The 24702-nt window shown below is 42.9% G+C and overlaps 1 protein-coding gene across 7 annotated transcripts in view; it reads right to left on the bottom strand.

Annotated features, from left to right (window-relative positions):
• Camk4 (calcium/calmodulin dependent protein kinase IV) overlaps positions 1-24702 on the bottom strand; it is a 215649-nt gene that overhangs the window by 102591 nt on the left and 88356 nt on the right. For 6 of the 7 annotated variants that reach the window (XM_040758044.1, XM_040758045.1, XM_040758046.1 and 3 more), the window contains one exon: positions 1332-1410. The exons of the other annotated variant lie outside the window; for it this stretch is intronic. In XM_040758044.1, the coding sequence (XP_040613978.1) occupies positions 1332-1410 (79 nt within the window). The remainder of the gene's footprint in view (positions 1-1331; positions 1411-24702) is intronic. 7 annotated transcript variants of the gene reach the window in all.

Genomic DNA, 24702 nt, shown 5'->3' with positions numbered 1-24702 from the left:
CAATAGGAAAACACATAGCCACCAAGCCTAAATATAACATGTAAGTTTGCTACTAAAACCACCTAATTTATTTTCTTAAGAATTGACTACTTAATAGGAAATTATATTTCAAAAAATTTTAAATAATACTGAGCTCAGAAAATTTTACAATAAAAAAATTGGCATGCTAAAAGTTACAAACATTAATGAAAATATTCCTACACATTTGGGACTGACTGAAGAAATTTTTATACCAGTTAGAAAACTTAATGTGTGAAGTTATTATGTATTAATTGCCACTTAAATTGCTATCTACTCTGATTTAACTGTGGAATTTTATTTTATTTTATTTGCTACAGCTTAAAATTCGACCGGACTGTTAAAGAATGTCGTTTTGTCTCTAGTTGGCTAAAACCCTGTGCTGTTAAATTCTTCCTTACAGGGAACTGTAAGATTTCCCTGTGCTAGACAGCACATAAACTTTAAAGCTGGTGAAAACAAGCTGCCCTGAGGGGTGGAAGCCTCCTCCGGCCTGCGAACGGCTATCACTTGACACTGAAATGTCTAACACATCTCTCTTTGGGACACTTTACAAGTGGGTTTTCAGAAATCCACACACTTCCCTCATCTGTTCACATAAAATTTGACAAAGGAACACTGTGCTATAAGATGTATCTTGTCCCTTTGTGGTTTTACGAGCAGAATCTAACTCATAAATAGACAAGAACAGAAAGGGTCGTAAGACTGCAAGAATTTCACATGAGGACTCCATCCATGATAAGACCTTACAGGCTTCCAGTCTTCTCATGATCGCTACAGCGGAGCCGTAGACACGGACACTTGTCCCACTCACTTACGAGCTTAGGCAAAGGAAGTGAAACGCTAGAATGAAAACTTCCTTTCTTGTCCAAATGTGAAGGTCTAGCCTAAGAGGCAACAACATTTGTCCAGTCGCAAATCTCCAAAACACACCCAAACTTAGGAAACCAAAATGGCAGAGGAGAAGCTGGTGATTCCTTTCGAGACACAGACATTTAAGTTTCATTTCAACTTCTTGTAAGTCACAGGCCGCTCTAGCATATTGAAATGCAGGGTTGCAGTCTCACTCCATAAACATGCACATATATCCATGGGCACAGCTCACATGCAAAGCACTCAACTCCCTGCTCTAACGTTTTCCCTTCCTTTCCATCCCTGTCTCCACACATCACACCCAGTTCTCCATCCAGCGACTTTCTCATGTGGCTTGCACCAGACAACAGTTGGCTTCTTCACGACCATTTCAATTTTTGAGTAGGGTTTCTCGCTACTCGGTCTCTCAGAGGTACCAGTATATAATGAAATAAACTTACTGTTTTCTTTAACACTTTGAGAGCATAGGGCTTCTGGGTCCCCTTCTGTTTGCATCTGTACACAATGGATGTAGCACCCCTTGAGGGGGAAAAAGACAAAAAGAAAATGTTATGCTGTGGACACGACTTAAAGAGGAAATCTTGAAAGTGTCTCTTGCAGATACGCTCATGACTACCAACGGTTCATTAAGTCCTAGGTAATGGCCCACGATGGTGAGAGTCCTTCACAACTGAAATTTCTCAGAAAATTCTAGGACTTTTACTGGCTTTGCTTCCTGATGCCAAGTAGCACATCTGGGGTCATTGCATTTGATGCACTGTTGAGAAAAACCAAGTCCTCAGGAAATAACATTTTCCAAGAACAGCCAAACACTGGAGTCCCAGGATCCCTAAAAGTACATGTTTGGAGTGAGAAAAAAAAAACCCAGAAAGCTTCGGGGAGAGGGTTCTGAGTTTAGCATTCTCATTGTGACTGAAGTGTCTACACTTCTTCATGTTGGTAAAGGAGCTAGAAATGCCCCTCCACCCTTTTGTGATCTGCTGAGGAGAACAAGACAGGAAGTTGATTCCTTGGCTTTTTCCACGCGTGTGCGGTACTAGAGGAGAGTTCTTCACAAAGAACATCATGGCCTGCATGGCGCCAGGTCACACACAAAGCAAGAGAGTAAGAAAACAGAGACATGAAGGAAACTACAGGCCACCCTGGTTTAAGTTTCAACTTTGAGAAAGAACTTTCCCAAATTCGTTAGAGTAAGACGGGTTTGAATTAGACCTTTTAGATGATGAAGAACAAGCAGAAGGACTTCTGATGACACAATCAGTCCACAGTCCTGTAACTCTACAGGATTTGTAACTCTACAGAGAACTGTAACAATCAGACATGTGCCAGGGACCTGAGTAAGATAAACTTTCAACAGCAAAAAGTCAAGCCCGGTACACCACAGTTCTTACATTAAGAAAAGTCTTACTACATTTTTAGAACATGTCAAGAGACCATATATACATATAAGGAGTTCTAGAGGTGAAATTAGTGAAGGTAAAAAGAAAGTGGGTATATGATGTCTTAGTTATTATATTACTTAAAGGTAGACCCTTTATATAAGACATGTTATATAACCTAGGTCAATGACTAAAATATTTAAAATAAAAAATCTATAACTCAAGAATAAAGTTAAATGCAAAACTCAAATTTATGTGCAAAGGAAGGAAAAAAAAAACCCAAGGAACTCAACAAGTAAAATAGCTATAATGTAGTAGGTTGAAATACAATAGTAATCACTACAATAAACTTAAACGTTACATAACAATTAAAACTTAAACATTATTCATTATATTGGATCGTAACACCAGGACTAATCTGCATACTGTAAATAAAATCTATTTATGTATATAGGAAAATGTAGGTTAAAAAATAAAATGACCAATAAAAATACATGCAGAACTTTAACAAAAGAAATCAGTTATACTAATATATATATATATATATATATATATATATATATATATATGTGTGTGTGTGTGTGTGTGTGTGTATGTATATACGTAAGTCTCAGAAAATCGATAGGGGAATAGTATTGAGTTTTGAAAGGCCAGATTCCAAAAATTAACACAATATGCATAAATGTGCATGCATCTAGCAACGGATCTCTAAGATACATGAAGCTCAGGCATAGACCTGGAAGGAGTAAGAACAGCCATAAAGACACTTGGAGACTCAGCTTGATCTCAGCAACTGACAGGACATGAGACAAACTTTCGCCAAGGATACAGGATATATGGGTGACATTTCCAATTAAATTAAGCTGGTTTGTATTGAGAGAAAACTACACAAACAGCAGAATTCAAAGCATACAGTAATAAGATCTACCTGTATATGAAGACTCCATTATTAGTATAAAGACAGTGCAGTAGAGAAAGTCTTCCTCCCAAGAAGAGACACTTATGAAAAAACAATGGAATGGGAGAAAATATTTATATTTCTTAAAAGGCAGACATGCTGATGCTCAGCTACTGTAGACACCACTAATCAGCAGAAATACCAACGTCAAGCAAACGTGAGGCGTCAGGTTCTCCCTGCTAAGGTGACTTTTACCAAAGCAATGAATCAAACATCAAACCAAGTATTTCTAAGAAAGTACAAGAATGTACAAGAAAATTTGTGCATACTGCTAGTTGGAACTAAGACAGCCACTGTTTTTTTTTTAAAGCTATGAAGCATCTTTTAAATCTTTAAACATACTACTTTCCTACTATTCAACAGTTCAAAACTAAGTGTATTACCAAGAGAAATGAAAGAAGTATGTCAAAGAGCTATGGGACCTCCCACATTAACTGCAGCATCGTTAACAATAATGAAGACCTGAAATCCACCGGTGTCCACCCTGACATGTGATAGACGTACACATAATGAAATATAATCAAACCTTTGAAAACAAGAAAATTTTGTCATTTTCCAGGAACAGAGGTAGACCTGGAAGATTAAATAAAGCCCAGCCCAGGATGACAAATATGAATGATCTCAATTGTTTGCCAAGTCTAGAAAAGAACAAACTCATAGAAGCAGAAGAGAAAGTCACTTTTACTTTCCCAGTGCTGGGACTAAAGGTTTGTGCCAATCATGCCAGGCTTCTGTTCTGTTTCACACTGTGAGTTTGGAGTCAGCCCGACCTCCATAGTGTTCTCAGGCCACCTAGGGCTATACAGTGAAAACTTTTCTCAAAAGAAAATAGAATAATCAGAAACTAGAAACAGAATAGAATGGTAATTACCAGACTTCTGAGGTGCGGTGACTAGGCAGTGTGCCTCAAAGGACCCATGACAGTGCACTAATACAGTGAATTTCAAACACTGTGACGCATGGTGCAGCATGAAGACATAGTTTTCTTTTAATTTTCAAATGTAAATAAGACTCGAACACATACATTACCAATGGCAAAATATTAAAGGCATATAGGAACATGGACAGACCCTCAGGATCATTAGCCATTGGAAAAATGCAAGTTATTATATCAAGGATACGAAAACCACACACCTATTTGAAGGCATTTTTAACAGCATGATCATCTTGTGTGAAAAATCTGGCGTGTCCAGATAGAATCCCTTGCTAGTTTAGGATTGGAAGTGGGGGAAATGGAGACCGCTAATGGGTAGGGTGAGTGTCTCTTTAAAACTAAAGTATTTGTATTAATTCCTGGAGTATTTCATACACACATGCAATGCATTGTGGTCCTATTCACCTCTACCTCTCCCGATGACTCCACCTAGATTGATCTCTAACTCAGTGCCCCTCCAAAATTTGTGTTCATATTTTCTCTCTGCCCATCCCCCCATAGCCCTCTGAATCCAATCTGTACTGCCCATTTACTCATTTGTGCAGGACTGTCCAATAGGACCTAACAGGGGCCACACCCTTAAAGAAAGCCAACTTTCCCTCCCCTGGAAACTGTCAGCTGTCAGCAGCTCTGCACTGGGTGTCGGGGGAAGGGCTCTGTTCTAGAAGGTCCACTGGTTGCTTCAATGCTTTAAAGAAAAGTCCCTTTTAAGTCCGTTGTTTATCAATGAAGTCTCACTGGGTGGTGTAGTTGGAATGAAAATGACCACCATAGGCTCATAGGGAGAGGCATTATCTGAAAAGATTAGGACTTGTGGCCTTGTTGAAGTAGCTTTGGCCTTGTTGGAGGAAGTGTGACCCTGGGGATGGGCTTTAAGGCTTCAGATGCTCAAGCCAGGCCCACTGGCCCTTGCTCTCTCTCTTCCTGCTGCCTGCCGATCCAAACACATGGATGTACAACTCTTGGTTCCTGGTCCAGCACCATGTCTACCTGCGTGCCACCATGATTCCCACCGTGACAATAATGGACTAAACTTCTGAATCTGTAACCAGCCCTATTATAAGAGTTGGTGTGGTCATGGTGTCTCTTCACAGCACAGAAACCCCAACAAAGACAATGGGTATATCAACAATACTTCAGGGCACGCCCCATGGCCAGGAATAGCTGGTCAACACAAACAAACTCAGTGGTATTTTTTTGTAGGTTCTGTTTCATTTTGATTTGTTACTGGTAATTTTTTTTGTCTTATTGGTCTTTTGGTTGCTTATTTTAATGTTCATTTCTGTGTTTCTGTGGGGATATTTTTATGTTTCTTGTTTATGTTATTTTGTTTTGTATGCATTTTTGTCTTTTCTGTGTGTGTGTATGTGTGTGTGCTTCTTTTGTTTGTTTGTAGAGTTTTCTTTTGTGGAAAACAGACTTTTTTTCCATACAATATATTCTGATCATGGGTTCCCCTCCCCCAACTCCTCCAAGATTTCCCCCACCTTCTCTCCCAAGGGAATACACACCCTTTATGTATCTCATTAGAAAACAGGCTCTTTTAATCCTAGCACTCAGGAGGCAGAGGCAGGAGGAGCTCTGTGAGTTCGAGGCCAGCCTGGTTTACAGAGTGAGTTCCAGGACAGCCTCCAAAGCTACACAGAGAAACCCTGTCTTGAAAAACCAATAAATAAATAAACGGAAAAGAAAGGAAAGGAAAGACAAAAGACATCTAAAGAATAATAACATAAGAGAAATCAAGCTGGACGAGGACAAAACAAACAGAAGAAAAGGGGTCTAAGAAAAAGCAGAAAATACATATGTAGACGCCGAGACACGCATGCTCATATGCATAGAAATCCCCTAAAAACACAAAACTAGAAGTCGTAATGAATATGCAAAGGTCCTATAAGGTAGAACACAAGAAAGAAAAGGAAGAAAATGCCCTGTCAAAATCTTCTAAGACAAAGAATGCACAAAGACAGCCTTCAGGTTCTTTTGTGTTGACCATATATACTGGTGGGCATTGGGCCTGGCTCAGCAGGACGGAAACATAGATGAACTCACAGAGATGAGGCAGTATGCAGAAGGCCTGTGTTATTCTGGACAAACGGGATCCCAGAACTGAGAGGAGAAGTGGACACAACCCCTGTCCATAACCCAGAAGCTATGTCCAACTGACAACCACTCTCAAAAGAAAAATCAGTTCTCTCCAGTGGGGTCCCACTGGGGATACACACCACTCTTGTCTGTCTTGTTCTGTTTGCTTTCTTTTAAGAGGGAGAGAACAACAAGGAAAACCCATAAAGTTCAGGGCTAGGGAGGTGGAGAAGACTTGGACAGATGTGGGGGAGTAGAAGAACATGATCAAAATGCATTGCATGAAAAAGACTTCAGTAAAAAAGTGTTTAGTAATAGAAAGGTTCCTGTAAGTTGGGTTGTGAGATAGTAGGACCCCGTGTGACCTTTCACACCTGTTCACCTGGGATAGCTCTCCTTAGACCGGGACGACCCACTCCACCCTCTCACACCCTTTCCCGCCCAAGCTATTTGGTCCTCGGTGTTCTATCTCACTGCTTTCATTTCTACCTACAGTTTACTACCCTCCCTTCTGTGGAATAAAGGCCCCCTTTTCCAGTTTCCTGGCTTCCACGTGTGCTCCAAGTTGAACACACAAAAGATCTGAAACCAGGCTCTGCATATGAGAAAGACGATGTGGGATCTCTGGCTTCAGTCAGTCACCTCTCTCAGTGTAAACGGTTTTCCAGGAACATCTATTTACCTGCAAATTTCATAATGGAACGCATGTTTAACAAAAGGAAAGACAGGCACACCGAGGACTAAAGGAGTGAGCAGGAATGGGAACAGAGAAGTGAGGGAAACCAGCCAGAACTAAGGCCCTAGGAAAATGCCTGATGCAAACCCCTACTATTAGTAATTTAAAAACACCATGTAGAAAAGTTGCTACGAAAACACCCTGCACAGGTGCCCAATGTTGGTCCTAGAAGGCATGGGTCATCAAACGAAAATCGCAGTGTGAGGTATGGGACACTTCCCTACAAATCCTGCCAGTGTTGTCATAAACCACGGGACTCTCCAAAATAACACATCCCATTGCCATCGTCCTCGGCTGCTGTGGGGGTTTGAATGAGATTAGGCCCCAAGGCTCAGATCTGAATGCTCAGCTCTCACTTGTGGAACTTTTGGGAAGGAAGAGGTGGGGCCTTGTTGAAGGAGGCAGCACTGTGGAAATGGAGATGTCCCCTGCTCTACCAACCCTATGTGACTTGAGAAGAGCTGGCCTAGGGCCTGGAAGGTGGCTTAGCAGGTAATGGTGCTGGCCACAGAATGTGACCACCTGAGTTCAACTCCAGAAAACCACGTACTGGGAGAAGAGAACTGACTACTACCAGCTGTCCTCTGAATTCTACATGCGCCCAGTGGCCCCTGTGTTCCCCAATACACACACACACACACACACACACACACACACACACACGGGCGTGCAGGAACACACACGCACACATGCGCGCGCACACGCACAAACACACACGCACACACGCACGCACGCACATACACATGCACACACTCCCACATGCACACACACTCGCGTGCACACACACACCACACATGCACATGTGCGCGCACACACACACATGCATACATACACATACATACTATATAAACACATACACGCATGCAGGCACGCATGCACGCACGCGAACACACACACACACAAATACACACACACGCACACATGCACACAACACATACACATACCACACGGGGTGTCAGTTAAGGTTATAAGCAGTCTTCTTTATCAATAACCCATCTAACATAAAAGTAATGAAAAGGACAGGACTGTCGCTCATGAAGGAGAAACGAATTGGAATGCAGAGTGACACAGTGTTTTCAACTTTGATTGACAGTTCTTCTAACCACAGCTTTGTTTCTAGACCTTTTTTTTTTCAGAGGAGAGTGTTTCAGGGAAGCTATTTCCTACAAGAACATATATATGATAACAGTAACACAGTAAATGAATAAGAATTGAATGCAAAAACAAACAAAATGAAAATGTTTTGAAACGTTTAGCTATGATGAACATTGTAACTTAATGATACTGTTAAGTACCATATTAGTAAAAAGCAAGCATCTTTGGTCCCACGACCGTACTTCTACCTTTCAAAGAATAAAACTCTAATAATCTATAAAACCCTATACCCTTAGCAAAGACAACTTTCTACAGCTAGAAAGCATACTAGACACAATCAAAGTCAGGATGCAGGAGAGTTGCCAATGGTAGTCCTGCAATACCATAGTTTAGGGATTCCGGGTCTGAATTTCTGTTGCATTTCTAAGGATCATGACATGGAAAGGTGCTAGACAAATATACTCCCAGGTCCTCCCAGACACTGCTAATCTCTGATCTATAAACTCCTGTGATGGGAAAGCGGCTTTATTGCTAACATGGTTTAACATTGTGTAGTCTCATCTTAAATTTTTTAAGTATTGCAAGCATCCAGACTTCTGATTTATTACTTCCATTTCAGATAAGATTTCATCTGTACCTGGTCCGTTGAAAGCAACTGACTTTCAAGCTCTCAGACAGCAGGTAGACAGACAGTTGTCTCAAAATGCCAGGGTTTCATTTGCCAGAAGAAAGAAAAAACAGTTTTTTTTTAAAAATTTCAAATACAAAAGAAGTGAACAGAACAAAGCAGTGGGACTAAGAAAGAGGAAGAGGGTGTCAAAAAAGAGGTGGAAAGAGGATGCCTTTCCCCATGTGTTTGCAGGGGGAGCAAGGCAGGATGACTGACAGGATAAATAGTCTTTTACAGTAACAAAAGGATTTCAACTCGAAACATCTTCAGGCAAATATTATGTCTCCAACTCTCCCCTCATGTCCCTAAGTGAGTCCAGACGTTCCTCAGCAGCTTTATTTAGTAGAGCAGCAAGTAGTGCATCCTACATTGCATAATTAAATGGATTATATATGATAGAGCACTGTCATTATACTATGCATAATTTATGCAACCTACTAGAGGCTGGACTACCTACTCTTTATGTTTAATGAAAAGTATACCATTGCTTGTGTTTGTAACTTTTCAAACCTTGACATGTGCATGATGACAACCATTATATGAGGTGAAAGTCCAACTAAAAGTACTTCTTCCCAACACGTGTGGCCAAGAAAACCACAGAGAAGACAGCAGCCAAGCCCAGGCTGTGAACAGGTATTGGTTTTCATCGGTATCCCAGCACTTAAATGCTCCCTGGATAATTTCTGGCCTCCTTAGTCTCCTCTGTTAAGGAATAGCTGTAAGTGAACAGACAAGAACATTGAAGCACTCTTTGCCTGAGTCACGCGCGTCTGTGTCTTCAAATCTATCATCTCCTATTTCCTTTGGGTCTCGGGGATCATTGTGCAGCTCTCTATGGAGGAATAAAGGTGCAGCACTACTCATTGCTATCTTGTTAAAATTGTCAATGTCTTTTTAGATGTACGTGTATGCTTGTACATTTATGTACATGTTTGTACAACATACTCATGTGCCTGTGCATAGGAGTGCTTGTGTGCACGTGTGTGTGTGTGCTGTGTGTATGTGGAGACCAGAGCTTGATGACAGGTTTTTCCTCTCCCACTATCTTACTTTATGAGAAGGGTCTCTTGCTGACCTTAGAACTCACTGGTTCAGCTAGACTGGTTCACCTGCAAGGCTCAGAAGTCCTCTGGCTTCTGCCCCAGCCCCTCTCCCAGTGCTGGAAGGGCAGACCTATATGCCAGGCTCAGGTTTTTACATGAGTTCTGGAAGACTAAACGCGGGTCCTCATGTTTGCAGAACAAGCACTTTACCAAGTCAGCCGTATCCCTAGTCCATCGTGTTCTTACGTTGAAATCATTTTTGTATAAGCATTAAAATAATAATCTTTTTTATGTTCACACATTTAAGCTAGCCATTTGATTTTGGCAAATAATCTACACTACATTTTGGAAACATTAATGAAGTGTTATTTTTGCATAAATATAGCTAGACTAACTTTTAATATTTACTTTTTTATTATGCACTCAGTGTTCTGCCTGCATGTATATACCTGCAGGCCAGAAGAGGGCATCAGACCTCATTACAGATGGTTGTGAGCCACTATGTGGTTGCTGGGAATTGAACTCAGGACCTTTGGAAGAGCAGTCAGTGCTCAATCTCTGAGCCATCGCTCCAGTCCTAGCTAGACTATTTTTAATCGTCAACCTAGACTTAAAATTTACTTATTATTGTGACCACACGGCCAGCTCTCCCACCTGCCCCAGGCACTGATGGGCTGGGGGAGGGCATCTTCCCCTCACTTATGCTCCACAAGACAGATAAATTATCTCTCAATAATAATAATAATAATAATAATAATAATAATAATAATAAACTGCTTCATTCTCTTTTCTGTTCTCTTTTCCTCACTTTCTTACTGAGAGACTAGGTAAATATTTCCATATTTTTCAATCTCTATCATTTGTCTTGGCTTTTAAAGCACATCAGTGCCCTATTCTGTTAGGGACTGCTCCCAGAGTTATGGCAAGTTCTCTAGGTTATGACAGTTTGTTCATATGTGATACTGTAAAACACAAGAGTCGTAAAGCAATGGTTCCACTATCTTCCCTCCTCTATCCTTGGGGATGTTATAGTAATTATCTTATACATTGTACATTACAATACTTGGCAATATAGTTTAATGATTTTCTCCCGCTTAAAAGAGTCAGTGGTTAAAAAAGACATCGAGAACAAATAGAGTCCTTTCTATGATGCACTGTTCTTGGCTGTTAACAGCCTTCATTTACCACTTTAAATCTGAGTTTCTAGCCAGTGTTATTTTATTTTAAACTGAAAACCTCTTTAGCGTTACTGTGATTCATGTATGTGAATGAGAGGTTACCTCAATATGAATGTATTCTGATTATCTTTCCTCTCGTGTGCACGTGTGTGTGTGCATGTGTGTGTATGTGTGTGCGTGCGTGCACAAGTGTGTGCTGGTGCACATGCAGGAGAACGTGCGGAAGTGTGAAGGCTTCAGGAGAGTCCCCGGTGACCGTTTTCTTCAGGCGTCAGTCACTTCGACTTTGAGACAGGACTCCCCCTGGGATCTGCCTGGGCTTGCAGGTTGGGCCCAGCACTGGGTAAGCAGGTACATGCCACCACACTTGGCTTTCCTTAAGTGAGCCCTGGAGACTGAATTGCTACTTGTGCGGCAAGCACTTGAACTGAGCTGTCTCCTTCGTCCACTCACATTTTTAAACTCATGTTTTCACTAACTACGGAACTCTGAGCTGGCAGGTTTTTCCTTTCCCTCCCCGAGCATAAAGAGCGCTGTTCTGCCGTCTTCCGTTCTCTTGGCTCATGACCCCATTGCTTCAGTCGCTAGACTGTTGCACATGTTAGCCGACGGCAGGACGTCAGCTGTATCGGGTGTCTGTGGTCTCCATCCTAGATCTTGATCCTAGAACTGTCACTCATATCCTTCCCGTCAGCCGCCTGGGTCCCGTTGCCCCTTTAGCCCCCAAATAACACATGGGACACTGTATTAATTATGAAGCTGTTGGCCATTTGCTATGGTTTCTACTCAGCTAGCTCTGACTTAATTATTAACTCATAATTACTAATATATATTTTTATAAGGACTTATCTTTCTGAGAACGCCAGGCTTGCGTTCTCCAAGGATCATGTGGCAATGCCTCTCTTCACTACATTTCCCAGAATCCCCCTCAACTCCTAGTCCCACCCATCTTGCTTCCCTGTTGGCCAACAGTGCTTTATTGACATATACACAGAAGGACTTCCCCCATCATAGAATAGATGCCAAACACACTGATACAAAACCTCAAAATAGTGACCACTCTGGTTGAGTCTTGATCCCACGCTATGGTCCTCATTCTAGGTTGTGACCCTTACTCCTAAAGTGTGAACTTTGTGAAGTACTGATCAAGCATCTGAGACACTGTGTGATGTCTTTCTGCATTCACTTGGCCAGAAACCTAATGTCTTTCCATAGTACTTGCCTGCTTACCCTCTGTTATTTCTCTGTCTCCCTGTGGTTGGTGCTTCTTAGCCTCATAAAACTCCCCCAACCCATTGCTCCTTGTTGGATAGCCAAAGTGAATGTGGGACTCACTTGTGTGGCCTTCTTCAAAACCACAGGCCTAACTAGCCCTTGCTCAGTGCCTAAAAACAAATGACTTCCGTGTTACAGTTGGATTGTTTACACAAGAAAGGTCAGTGTAGTACCTGTTACTAGTTCTCTACCAAATAGCTGGGTTGTTTACACAAGAAAGGTCAGTTCAGTTAGTACCTGTTACTTCTTCTCTGCCAAGGTCAGAAGCTCTCCCTATAGTTTTATTTTTAATCACGTTATTGAGATATCTAAATATTTAAGTCAGATACTACTTTTGCAAAGGAGAAAATTATGTTTCTTCTTTATGCACTTATGAGGAGCAAATTACAGATGCTAACAAACCTTGTGATTGAAGGAGATTAGCAAATAAAGTATCATGAGAGTAGAAATAGCAAATTCCCCTTGGCACCCCAGGCAGCCTTTTAAACATCAACAGCATCTGTTATTGTTTCTGGAAGAGACAGAATTTTGAGGCATGACTTATAATTACATTATATCAAAACACTGTGCCCCCAATCTTTCCTGTTAAATAGATGATCAAGAAGACACATTTCAGGGCTAAATAATGAACCCATTTTAGATCACGGGCCTTGACATAATTCTCACTGCTGCTTCCAAAGGATTCATGTGGCTGAGAGCTCTACCAGATGGCTCATTGAGACAAGGACAAGATTTCCTCTCTCAGCTGTAACTTGGGGCTGTCTCTGACATTCCCCAACATCTCAGATTCGACATTAAGAAGCTATATAGGTCTGAAGTCATATGACGATGTAAATACACTCTGTTTGATACTCTTTCAATGAATTGTGTGCTTTTTAACTCACGACTCCAAAGGTTTCTAAGATGCTGGATCCATAACTCATTTGAAAATAAAATATAAAATTTGCCTTCATACAATCAAGACCTCTTTTTCAAAATTTGTTGAGAATTTGGATGCACCTACAGCAGAGGGTTGAGCCAAGTGCACAGAAACCTATGGAATCAATCGTGTCACATGCCTGTGACACTAGTGATGGCCTTTGTCACCATCAGATTGCTCATCTCAAGGGTGACATGTCACACAGGTCATAGCCACAAAAGACAAGTTGAAGCTCTTTGTAGGTCCTAAAATAGTCCATAAGCATAAGTAAGCATTATAATTCTTAGCTTATCACTATCTCTTCTATTTAGCTAACAAATATTATAACATGCTTCCCAGACTTTAAGGTTGAAGTACGTAAGTATTGCTTACTCCTCCATGAAAGTCACAAGTGTTTCCTTATCATGGGTGTCCTTAGAATAATTGACAATGACATATTCCTTGAAACAGAAATCTACTTAAAAGAGCTGGCTAGGACAGATGGAGGCCTTAAAACCAACAGCCTGCTCCAAATCGCTGTGTACAAAAACTCTGGAATTTCACTTTCTTTTTTTGGTTAATCTAGTCCCTGCCTGGGCCTCCCCCAGTTTGCAAGTCTCCCACCTCCCTCAGTTTCTGAGAGAACTTTTTCTAGTACTTTATCTAATCAAATACACTGGCGGACTTATTCCATCTTGCTGACACTGAGTTTATGAAGGGGCTCTGAGCCCCTCGATGCTGAGTTTTCTTGTGTCTTTTGGCAGGATTTCCAATTTTGTGGGGAGAGGTTCATTTTAATGCCTCTTTAGTAGTTTTCCTACATTTAACTTATGAGTCAAGAGCAAGAGAGGAGAGTTTAAATCAGCTAGAAATTTCATAGTGAATTTTTGGATGTTCTTAATTCTCAAAACTAGGGAAGATTCAATTTAAAAAGCAACAACAACCCCCCTTGTTTTAAAACAAAACAGTTTCACTTTTTTTCCTGCTTGTACCTACAGTTTTCCAGGAAGTTTAATTATTTTTCACTTAGGTAAATTGTTCCAAATTTTCATAATATGTACAGCATTTACATCATTTCTCCACATCATTGCCCTCCTCCATCTTCCTCCCATATCCTCTCGCCCACCCTATGCCCTCTCAAAGTCATGTTTTTTTCTTTAGGTGTGTGTGAGTGTGTGTGTGATGTGTGTGAGTGTATGTGTGTGAGTGTGTGGTGTGTGTGGTGTGTATATATGATGTGTGTGATGTGTGTATGAGTGTATGGGCGATGTGTATGTGAGTGTGTGTGTGTGGTGTGTGTGTGAGATGTGTATGATGTGTGTGAGTATATGTGTGAGTGTTTGTGTGAATGTGTGTGTGATGTGTGTGTGAGTGTATGTGTGGTGTGAGTGTGTGTGTGTGGTATGTGTGTGTGGTGTGTGTGTGGTGTGTGAGTGTGTGTGTGTGCCTGTGTATAACTATATAAATACCAGCTTCTGGGTCCATTTAGTGCTGCCCATATGAGTTTAGAGCTGGGCCAGTTGGCACTAGATCATCCGCTATGGAGCTCATCTTGGGAAAGACTGATTTTCTGACTCTTGGCAGTCCTTGAGCACTGTTGACGGGTGAGGAGGGATCCAAAGAGGGAAAAACCCGCATGCGGGTGGTAAGAGGCAAACAGGGAAAACTGAGGGAGCTTTAACTGGGAAAGCACGAGGGAAGGCAGTACAAAGGAGAGGGGGGAGGGGTAAATGTCACTAAGGGCATTGAAAAAGCCACAAGGAAGCATATTGTTTTATATTTGCCTAAAATTTCACACAATATGTATCTGTGTACATACATACACACACACACACACACACACACACACACACACACACACACAGTTTAAATGAAGTTATGCCCCTTGGGTTGATATTGCTCTTCCCCCAAAGACACAGACTCATAGAACTCCAGTACCAGGCATAAGAAACGTCCTTTCGAGTTGTTGGTTTTCAAGAGCTTCCCAAAACAATACCGACTGTTGCTGTTGTCCTCGGTTGCCTTCTAGAAGCTGAAGGCAAGTCTCTCTTGCTGAAGACACTTTGGACACAGGACACAGAGGAACTGTGCTGGATCTGACCTGAAAGCCTCCTGTGGACTAGCTTGCACAGTACTGGAAGGTGCTGTAGGCGGAGTTTCTGTCCCACATGGTACCAAAGCTGTTCAGCCCCAAATAAACACACAGAGGCTAATGTTAATTACAAACTGTTTGACCGATGACTTGGGCTTCTTATAGGCTAGCTCTCCCTTAATAATTAACCCATTTCTAAGTTTTTCCATGTGGTCTTGGCTTCCTGTAGCATGCCCAGACCTGTTACTCCTTCAGTGGCTACACGGCATCTCCCCGGTGGCTCACTCTCTGCCTCCTCTCCCCAGAATTCTCCTCCCTCCCCTCCCCTGGTAGCCCTGCCTGTACTTCCTGCCTGGCTATTGGGCAATCAGTGTTTTATTGATCTACCAATAAGAGAAACATATAAACAGAAGCACATCCCCCATCAGGGTGCTAGGTAAGCCTAGCCAAAGAAGGAAGAAACCAAGAGTCCTCTCCAGCAGAGATGCCTACAAACCACAATGACCGGAAGGGCAAAATATCCCTAAAGACGCCATGGTACAACTTATAGCTATCTGCTAGAATTAGACCTTGGTCCCCACAGGAGGAAAATTATGCCTGGTAATGGAAATGTAGGCAACTAACTACCTGTGGCCAGTGAAGCCTTGGAGCATAGAAGAGGAGAATCAACTACTGCCACTTCTCTAAACCGGTATAATCAATCCCTAACTGCATGGTGAATACTTTCCTCTCCACCTACAGAGAAGTGTAGATCCTAACCCACATCAAAGATGCTCCCTTTCGAAAGGAATGGAGACCAGCCCAGAAAACCACAACTGGTTACAATGCGGAGGACACCTGAATGAAGGCTGCCTAGACATCCACACCTAAGGCTCAGGGAACGGAACAGGGAGCAGAAAGACTGGTCAGAGAACCAGGAAGTCTGCTTCAAGATTGGGTCTTCTCTACGTGACAGGGCGGCCACACTCATGAAATCTCAGCAAGATGACTGCCTTAAAAAAATCAGCTGACAAGCCAAACTGAATAAGGGAAATATCCTGGGGGACTCATCCCTAGATAGCTTTTTCTTTTTAACTAAACATTCATGTGCATATCTACGTGTAGGTACGTACATGTGTATGTACAGATACTCACCGAGTCTAGAAGAAGGTGTCAGATCCCTTAGAGCCACCAGATGTGGGCGCTGGGAACCAAACAGGTCCTCTGCAAGAGCACTCTTAACCCCCCCAAGCCATCTCTCTGGCACCCCAGGGAATATTTAAATGCCTGTGATTCACACTAGAATATTCTTCAGCTCTGAAAATGTAGCATTAACTGAAACCAGAGGTTCTTTTCCCTGGTTAGTTATTAATGCCAGTGAAATATTGGTAACATTTAGTTGTTATTCTTTCTCTCTGGTAACAATGTAACCATAACTTAACAGGAGGAAACCTTTTATTAAAACGAGCAATTTAATCAAACACTGGGGTTCTCTGGTCAGACATGGCACCATCTCCACAGCTGCAGAGGCCATTTCTGTGACTGTCCTCATCTTCTTCCCTCAATGTCCATTTAAAGCTGAGGGACCAGTCCTCCGAGCTACAGGAAGATCAATCAGCGCCACTCAGAGACTCAGAGTTAAAAGGAAAAGTCATTTAGGCACCCTAATCTTCAAAGGGAAAGAGGCTTCAAAACTGTACTGCAAATGTCAGACTGAGCCTCCCAGGCAGAAGCTTGTGGGGTCAGACTAAACCATGGAGAACAGCTAAGTAGTCAGTGGTAATCCCAAGCACCCCAAACTGAAGTCACAAAAGCGGGTCACAGAAAAAGGGACAAGCCTAATTTCTTCATTGTCTCTAGAGGAGCGGGAACATCTCGTGCCCTGCGACTGTGGCCTGGTGCTGGCTAAGGGAATTTAGGAGGAAGGGATGAGGCATTAGGCTACCAGCCAGGGCTTTCCTGTGATTAGAAATGATTTTAGTATCCACTAGAGACTTTCAGTTTCCTCTTTACTAATAATGTTTTCTTAGGCTCATAAAATAATGTTGCCCTAAAATGCAATCCTTAATGGATAATACGCAATGGTATCATGTTTCCGGCATTAATTTGAAACAACATTAAGTTATTGCCTAAAGAACCAAAAAAAAAAAAAAAAAAGATAGCTAAAAGTTCATTCATGGCCTCTTTAGCTTTAATCCTAGAGACGGACCAGCTTCCTACAAAAGGCAGAGGCAGGGGTAGCACACACAGAGGAAAATGGATTCTGTCGTGGACTGCGGCCCTTTGCAATCACTCTGGTGACGATCACATGCTCAGGCAGAGGCTGCCATGGGCTGCACACCAGGAAGCACTCATGCGAGCCCTTTCCACACGACATGACAACATTTGTCTAAACATTACCAGAACAAAATCATTTCTTCCCAAGCTAGCATTGATTTAGCTCCTCCTACACGCCTTGAGGGGGAACGGATTAGTGAGCCTAAACCTGAGAGGAAACAGGGCAAGAATAAAGGCAGCTCAGACTATCCTGAGGATAGACAGCCTCTGTGAAGGACTCCAGCACAGTGCTGGGCACATCCATGGCGCTGGGTGAGCACGGGCCTCCTTCATTCTTCCCTGCTGTGTCCGAAGCCAGAAAGTCTAGCGAAAACACAGACCCATTAGAAGGCACACTCACCCTCTGTTCTGTTGCCTACCTACAATGTCAGTGGTTCAGGTTAATCTGAACCAACCAGTGTTCATTAGACTGTGTTGGTCAAATACTGCATAAAATCTAAAAAGCTGGTTACTTTCTCCATGATCAATCGAAAGACGAATTCAGGCAAAAGCTCTTAGCCATCTCTGCACACAGTGACCCTTCCCTTAACAATTTTACGGTCGATTCCTAGTATATGCCTTGCAGAACTGTAGCTAAAAGATCACCCAAATGTACACACACGTTTTAACTATTTTGTTTTATGTATTGTTGTTATTATTATTAGTGTGTATGTAAGTGTATGTGTGTGTGTTTTGTGTGTGTGTGTGTGTGTGCACTCACACCACAGCATGAGTGTGAAGACAGAGAACACATTGTATTACCAGATTCTCTCCTTCCTACTGTGGGTTCCAGGGATCAAACTCAGATTTTGAGGCTTGGCAGCAAGAGCCTTTATCCGCAGGGCCAAAACATCTACTAAGAATTGAGGCTGTGAACAGAAAGAGCCACACAGCGTCAGAATATGTGATCTGCTGTCCTATCATTTCTTTTTTTTTTTTTTTTTTTTTTTTTGGTTTTTACGAGACAGGGTTTCTCTGTATTGTTTTGAGGCTATCAGTCCAGCCCAGCCTCGAACTCACAGAGATCCGCCTGCCTCTGCCTCCCGAGTGCTGGGATTAAAGGTGTGCGCCACCACCGCCCGGCTGTCCTATCATTTCTGAGACTGCATTCTCATTAAAAAAAAATGTTCTCTTGCTGACAGGACATTGTTCCCTGAGAATTCCCGTTGTCACTGGAAATTCCAAAATATTTCAAAATAACTTTAGGAAGCCTTGATATTTTGCATTAAAGACCGTAAGAAATATAATAAATACGAACAAAGCCATGTCCCTCCAAACACAGAGGAAAACTAGTGGCTAGTACCTATGCTAGACCACATATGGTGGTGTGCTTGCTACGTGTACTGCTAATTCCTAATAGTCAGGCTACTTAATGCCCATTTTAGAAATGAAAAGGTCTAAGCTCAGAGAGACTCCTGAACTTGCTTAAGGTTGTACATAGTTTACTGGGACTGGTAATATTTTAACCCAGAGCCCCATGCTTACAGCCACAGGACATCTGGCTCATTTGGTGATGCTGAAACCTAGACCTTGGGATACCCGCTCTGTCCTGACAGCCCCAGCAACCACTCACTCACCCCGAGTTGCAGGATGCATCACCTGAAAATGGATTCGTTTCCTGCAGTGAAGAGGTTCCTTGTACAGAAAACTCATTATTTGAAAACCAAGGACATTGCTTTTCTTTACACCGTGCAAATGCGTTTTATTAGTAACCTTTGATTCTTCACCTATAACTTCACACATATATATAGTAAAGTTTGGATGCCTCACCCCATCCTCTCTTATTTCCCTGCCGCACCTGCCAGATCCCCTTCTTCCTTACAAACCTCTTTTCTATATTTGTTAGTTTTGGGGTTTTTTGTTTTGTTTGGGGTCCCACAGAGTTTAACTAGGACCATCCAGTCTGTGCCCCTGATTTGAAACCGGCCATCAGAGCCAGGTGGACTCACCCGTGGGTGTAACAACTGGACCCCATGAGCCACCCCTGGCTTCCTATATGTATCAAGAGAGTTGACAGCTAACTATTAGAGAAGCAGAACAAACAGCTCAAGAGCAGAGGTCAGTGCTGCACCCTTGCTACAGGAGGCTGACAAAACTATCCACATGACGCTAAGACAGAGGGAATGTTTTGTATATTTATAACTGGCAGGATTGAGAAACGTTCTGAAGAAGGCAGAAAACTCTTCAGGTGTGCCCTAAGTAACAGCTCTGTCACGTGAACAGAGCGTGCACTATCTTCAGTGCCGCCTGGGGATTCCCTATGCAACGCAGCATGCCACACACTCTGACCTCTGCAGCCTCCCCTGAGCCTCCTTTTCCTTCCAAACAGAGTAATAGATTCATTATTGCACCACCTTTTAAAGCTTTCCTATACAAAGGTCTATAACTCGTCATACAGAACCCACAAAGGAGCAGGGCCAGCTGTACCCCGTGCTAACCGGCACCCTCTCTGCAAGTCTTATCCAGAGACCTCAGCTATGCAGGCCGTGACTGCCACACGGTAACAGACAGCCCCCCGCCACCAGCCGATTTTAGAAAATCTGAGGAAAAGAAACTAAATCCCTGTCTGTTGGTCTTAGACATAATTATAACGTATACAAACCAAGGTTACATCTCTTTTCAGTTTAAAAGAAGGGGGAGAGAAGGTTATGAGGAGGGTGGTTTGAAGGGTTTCACACCATCCAAAAATGCTCTCGCAATAGGAAGGTGAAGACATCAGATTCTGTGGCAACACTCTGTCCACACATAAACCCCCACAGTTTAGACCCCGCAGGGTCATTACGCTGCATTCTTAGAAGGGGAGCGGGCGAGGCTCGTCACCTGTGAGAAGGAAGCTCAACCCTGTTAGAGGAACATGACTGGGGATCACCATCCCAACAGCACAGCAGACACCAGAGGAACTCTAACAAATGGTCCTTGTTCTGCAAAAGCAGCGTTAGTTACAGCGTACACTTAAACTAGTTCTTAGAAAGACCCATATACATTTTACAGGTCACTACAACTCTTAAAGGAATGGGTCAGAACAGAGTCTTAATCTGAACGCTGCGTTATGTATTTGCTAACGCAATGATTACCTGAGGAGGAAAAATGATACTATCTCTCATTGTTGAGGAACCCCTGCATGCTGAGCATGAAGCCTGGTGTTACATGCGGACATGGCTCCCAGCCTCTTCCATGCGTTGTCAAAGCAAGCTTGACCCTGAAGGCTGACTTTGTTATCCTTTTCAAAAACCATTCCATGCTCATCTATAGTAGTGGTTTTCAACCTTCCTAAAGCTGCGACCTTTAATACGCTTCTTCATGTTGTGGTGACCCCCACCTTGTGGGAACACCAGACCTTGAGCAGAGACCCACTTCCCCTTCTGCCTGGGAGTAGGCAGCTGTAAGACAATGTTTAGTAAAAACATGTTTACTAAAAACGATACAATAAGTTCCTGGCCACTTCCCCTTCTGCCTGGGAGTAGGCAGCTGTAAGACAATGTTTAGTAAAAACATGTTTACTAAAAATGATACAATAAGTTCCTGGGAAAGGCCTTCCCACGGAAACCGCCCTGACCTCGACCTTGTCCAGAGACTAACCGCACCTTCAAAAACCCACACACATCTACCTCTGGGTCAGAGCAGAACCAGCCAGGGTAGAGGAGAGAGCAGAAGCTTCTCTGGTGGGAGCTTTCCTTAGGAAGTTTTTCTTGAACCTTTTTGGAGCCTGTTTAAAGTTTTCTTTATATCATTGAACGAGTCTCTGTGTTTTCAATACCCGACACCCTCCGCACGTTCTCGGACACAGGCCGCGCAGCAGACGTGACACCACCTGAAAATTATTTCCATTGCTACTCCATATAACTGTAATTTGCTGCTGTTATGAATGGTAATGTAAATGTCTGTGCTTTCTTATGGCCTTTGGGAGCCCATTCTTTATGGAGGGATACTATTGCAGCCCAGATACAAGAAAGAGGGCCTAGGCCCTCCCCCAAATGATGTGACAGGCTGCGATGATCCCCTGTGGAGAGCCTCACTATCCTGGGAGAGTGGGTGGGGAGTTGGCTGGGGGAGGTTGGATGGGAGGGCATGGGAATGGGGGGTAAGGGAAGTGGGGGTTGATATGTAAAATGAGATTGTTTCTAAAATAAAAATAAAGAATGGAAAATTTTTCTAAGCATCACCAGGGATAAGGGAAATGCAAATCAAAAGCAAACCGCGCTAACGTGATATTGCAATAAGAACTGTTATTACCAAATGACTAAAGATAACAATGCTGGTAGGCTGTATGAAAAAGGAGAAATTTGCATACTACTGGTAAAAATGTAAATTAGTATGGAACATTATGGGAATCAGCACAGAGGTTTCTCAAAAAGAAAAAAGAACTTAGAATTTTTATATGGTTTAACAACCTAGCTACTCAGTATATTTCAAAGGAAAAAGAGAACACTGTGTCACGCAGACTTTACCCATAATCACTGCACCACTATTCACAGTAGGCAACAAAGAGAAACAACCTAAGTGTCTGTGAACTCATGCATAAGGAAAATGTAATGCACACACACGCACACACACGCACGCACGCGCACACACACACACATACACACTCACACCCCTTGCAACCATAAAAATAAATGAAATCCAGTCATGTGCAAGACAAGGGAGGAACCAGAGTGTATGTCATGCCAGATGACACAAAGCAGACGCAGTTTCTGACAGCTCAGAACACTCCCACTCACGCAGCCTACAAGGCTTGGCCTCACCACACGTGTTGAACGTAGAGGGAGAGTGGGTGGGATGGGGAGCAGGTGGCCAATGGCTGCAGATTCACAGTGAGGCAGGAGCAGGGAGCTCTGCTCGGCTACTTGCTATGACTTCAGATACCAGCAATGAGCTGAAAAATTGAAAACCTGAACAAAATGAATGGGAAATCATGGCATATGAATTACCAACGTTTGAGTAGATGAACTTTGTGGGAACACCAGACCTTGAGCAGAGACCCACTTCCCCTTCTGCCTGGGAGTAGGCAGCTGTAAGACAATGTTTAGTAAAAACATGTTTACTAAAAACGATACATTAAGTTCCTGGAAAAAGCCTTCCCACGGAAACCGCCCTGACCTCGACCTTGTCCAGAGACTAACCGCACCTTCAAAACCCACACGCATCCACCTCTGGGTCAGAGCAGAACCAGCCAGGGGAGAGGAGAGAGCAGAAGCTTCTCTGGTGGGAGCTTTTCTTAGGAGGTTTTCTTGAACCTTTTTGGAGACTGTTTAAAGTTTTCTTTATATCATTGAACGAGTCTCTGTGTTGTCAATCCCCGACACCCTCCGCACGTTCTCGGACACAGGCCGCGCAGCAGACGTGACAGAACTTAACTTTGCGTTAGGTACTTATGTACTGACATATTATCCAGCTGTCCTTCAGTATGTGTCTTGGTTAGGACTTCTATTACTGTGTTGAAACTCTATGACTGAAATTAACTTGGGGAGGAAGGGCTTATCTGGCTCACACTTCCATATCACTGTTCGTCACTGAAGGAAGTCAGGGCAGAAACTCAAGCTGGGCAGGAACCTGGAGGCTGGAGCTGACACGGAGGCCATGGAGGGGAGCTGCTTACTGGCTTGTTCAGCCTGCTTTCTCATAGAACCCAGGACCACCAGCCCTACCCACAATGGGTTGGTCTCTCTTCAACCATTCACTATTTAAGAAATGCCTTACAGGCCCTGTCTACAACCTGATCCTAAGGAGGCATTTTCTTAATTGAGGTTCTCCCCTCTTGGATGACTTTAGCTTGTGTCAAGCTGGCACAAAACTATTCTGTACAATGCCTACAATTTTGGGTTTTGTACAACAGTCAAAAATAAATTTAAATATAAAAAAGTCGTTTATGTTATTTTCCTCGGCTGTTTATCTGCTATGTGTCCCTACAGCATCAATAGTCAAGAAATAGACTCGGAAGCATCTTTAAGCAGGAAGGAGGGGATAGGGGCCTAGCTCAAAGATCAAGTGCTTGAGTGGCAATGCAGGAATCCTGGGTTTAATCCTTAGCATCACAAGAAACATCAGGAAAAATAAGGCAAACGTTTCCTCTCAGCAGAGAATCTGGCCCAAAAGACAATCAATGTGAAAGATCATCTACACTTCTCATGAACAACTTCATGGTACTAAAACCGTATATACGCCACTGGGCACTGTTTCCTAATTGCAGCTCCTACACCAAGGCAGAAAGAGGCAGATCATTCAGAAGGAGACTGCAAGCATCCTTGCCTGCAAACACTGCAAATGTGCTTCCCCTTGTCTATGTGGTTGCAATCCTGCTGTGCAACCAATGCAGCCCTATGGTTCAGAAGTTAGCATGCAATGGGTCTGTGGTTTCAATCAGTCTGTGGTTCCTACAGCTCTGGTTGACTGTGCTAGCATGCAATGGGTCTGTGGTTTCAATCAGTCTGTGGTTCCTACAGCTCTGGTTGACTGTGCTAGCATGCAATGGGTCTGTGGTTTCTATAGTTCTGGTTGACTTAGCTAGCATGCAATGGGTCTGTGGTTTCTACAGTTCTGGTTGACTTAGCTAGCATGCAATGGGTCTGTGGTTTCTACAGTTCTGGTTGACTTAGCTAGCATGCAATGGGTCTGTGGTTTCTACAGTTCTGGTTGACTTCGCTAGCATGCAATGGGTCTGATTTCTACAGTTCTGGTTGACTGTGCTAACATGCAATGGGTCTGTGGTTCCTACAGTTCTGGTTGACTGTGCTAGCATGCAATGGGTCTGTGGTTTCTACAGTTCTGGTTGACTGTGCTAACATGCAATGGGTCTGTGGTTTCTACAGTTCTGGTTGACTTTGCTAACATGCAATGGGTCTGTGATTTCTACAGCTCTGGTTGACTTCATTGCCATGTGCTTCATCTCATACTCTCCCTTCTCATCTTCTAGGTTGCCAGGTGACATAACGTATGAAAATGACTGGGAAGCAGGGAGTGCACAGACAAGTAGAACCATCTCAACCGTGGGCAGAACCACTCCCTTGGCAAGGGATCCTGAACTGCTCAGAACAGAAGAAGAGTCGAGCATGTGTTCTTTCCTCTTTGGTTCCAGCTTCTGCCATGTGACTCCCCTGACACGACAGACCTGGAACTGTGACTGAAATAGACCTTTTCTCCCATTAGCATCTTCTGTCAGAGTACTTTTATGACAGAAAC

Source organism: Mesocricetus auratus, unplaced genomic scaffold (genome assembly GCF_017639785.1).
Source record: "Mesocricetus auratus isolate SY011 unplaced genomic scaffold, BCM_Maur_2.0 Super-Scaffold_100015, whole genome shotgun sequence".
In the NCBI taxonomy this organism is placed as follows: Eukaryota; Metazoa; Chordata; class Mammalia; order Rodentia; family Cricetidae; genus Mesocricetus; species Mesocricetus auratus.
Note: the sequence above shows the minus strand (reverse complement) of the source record. Positions and strands in the feature narration are given on the sequence as shown.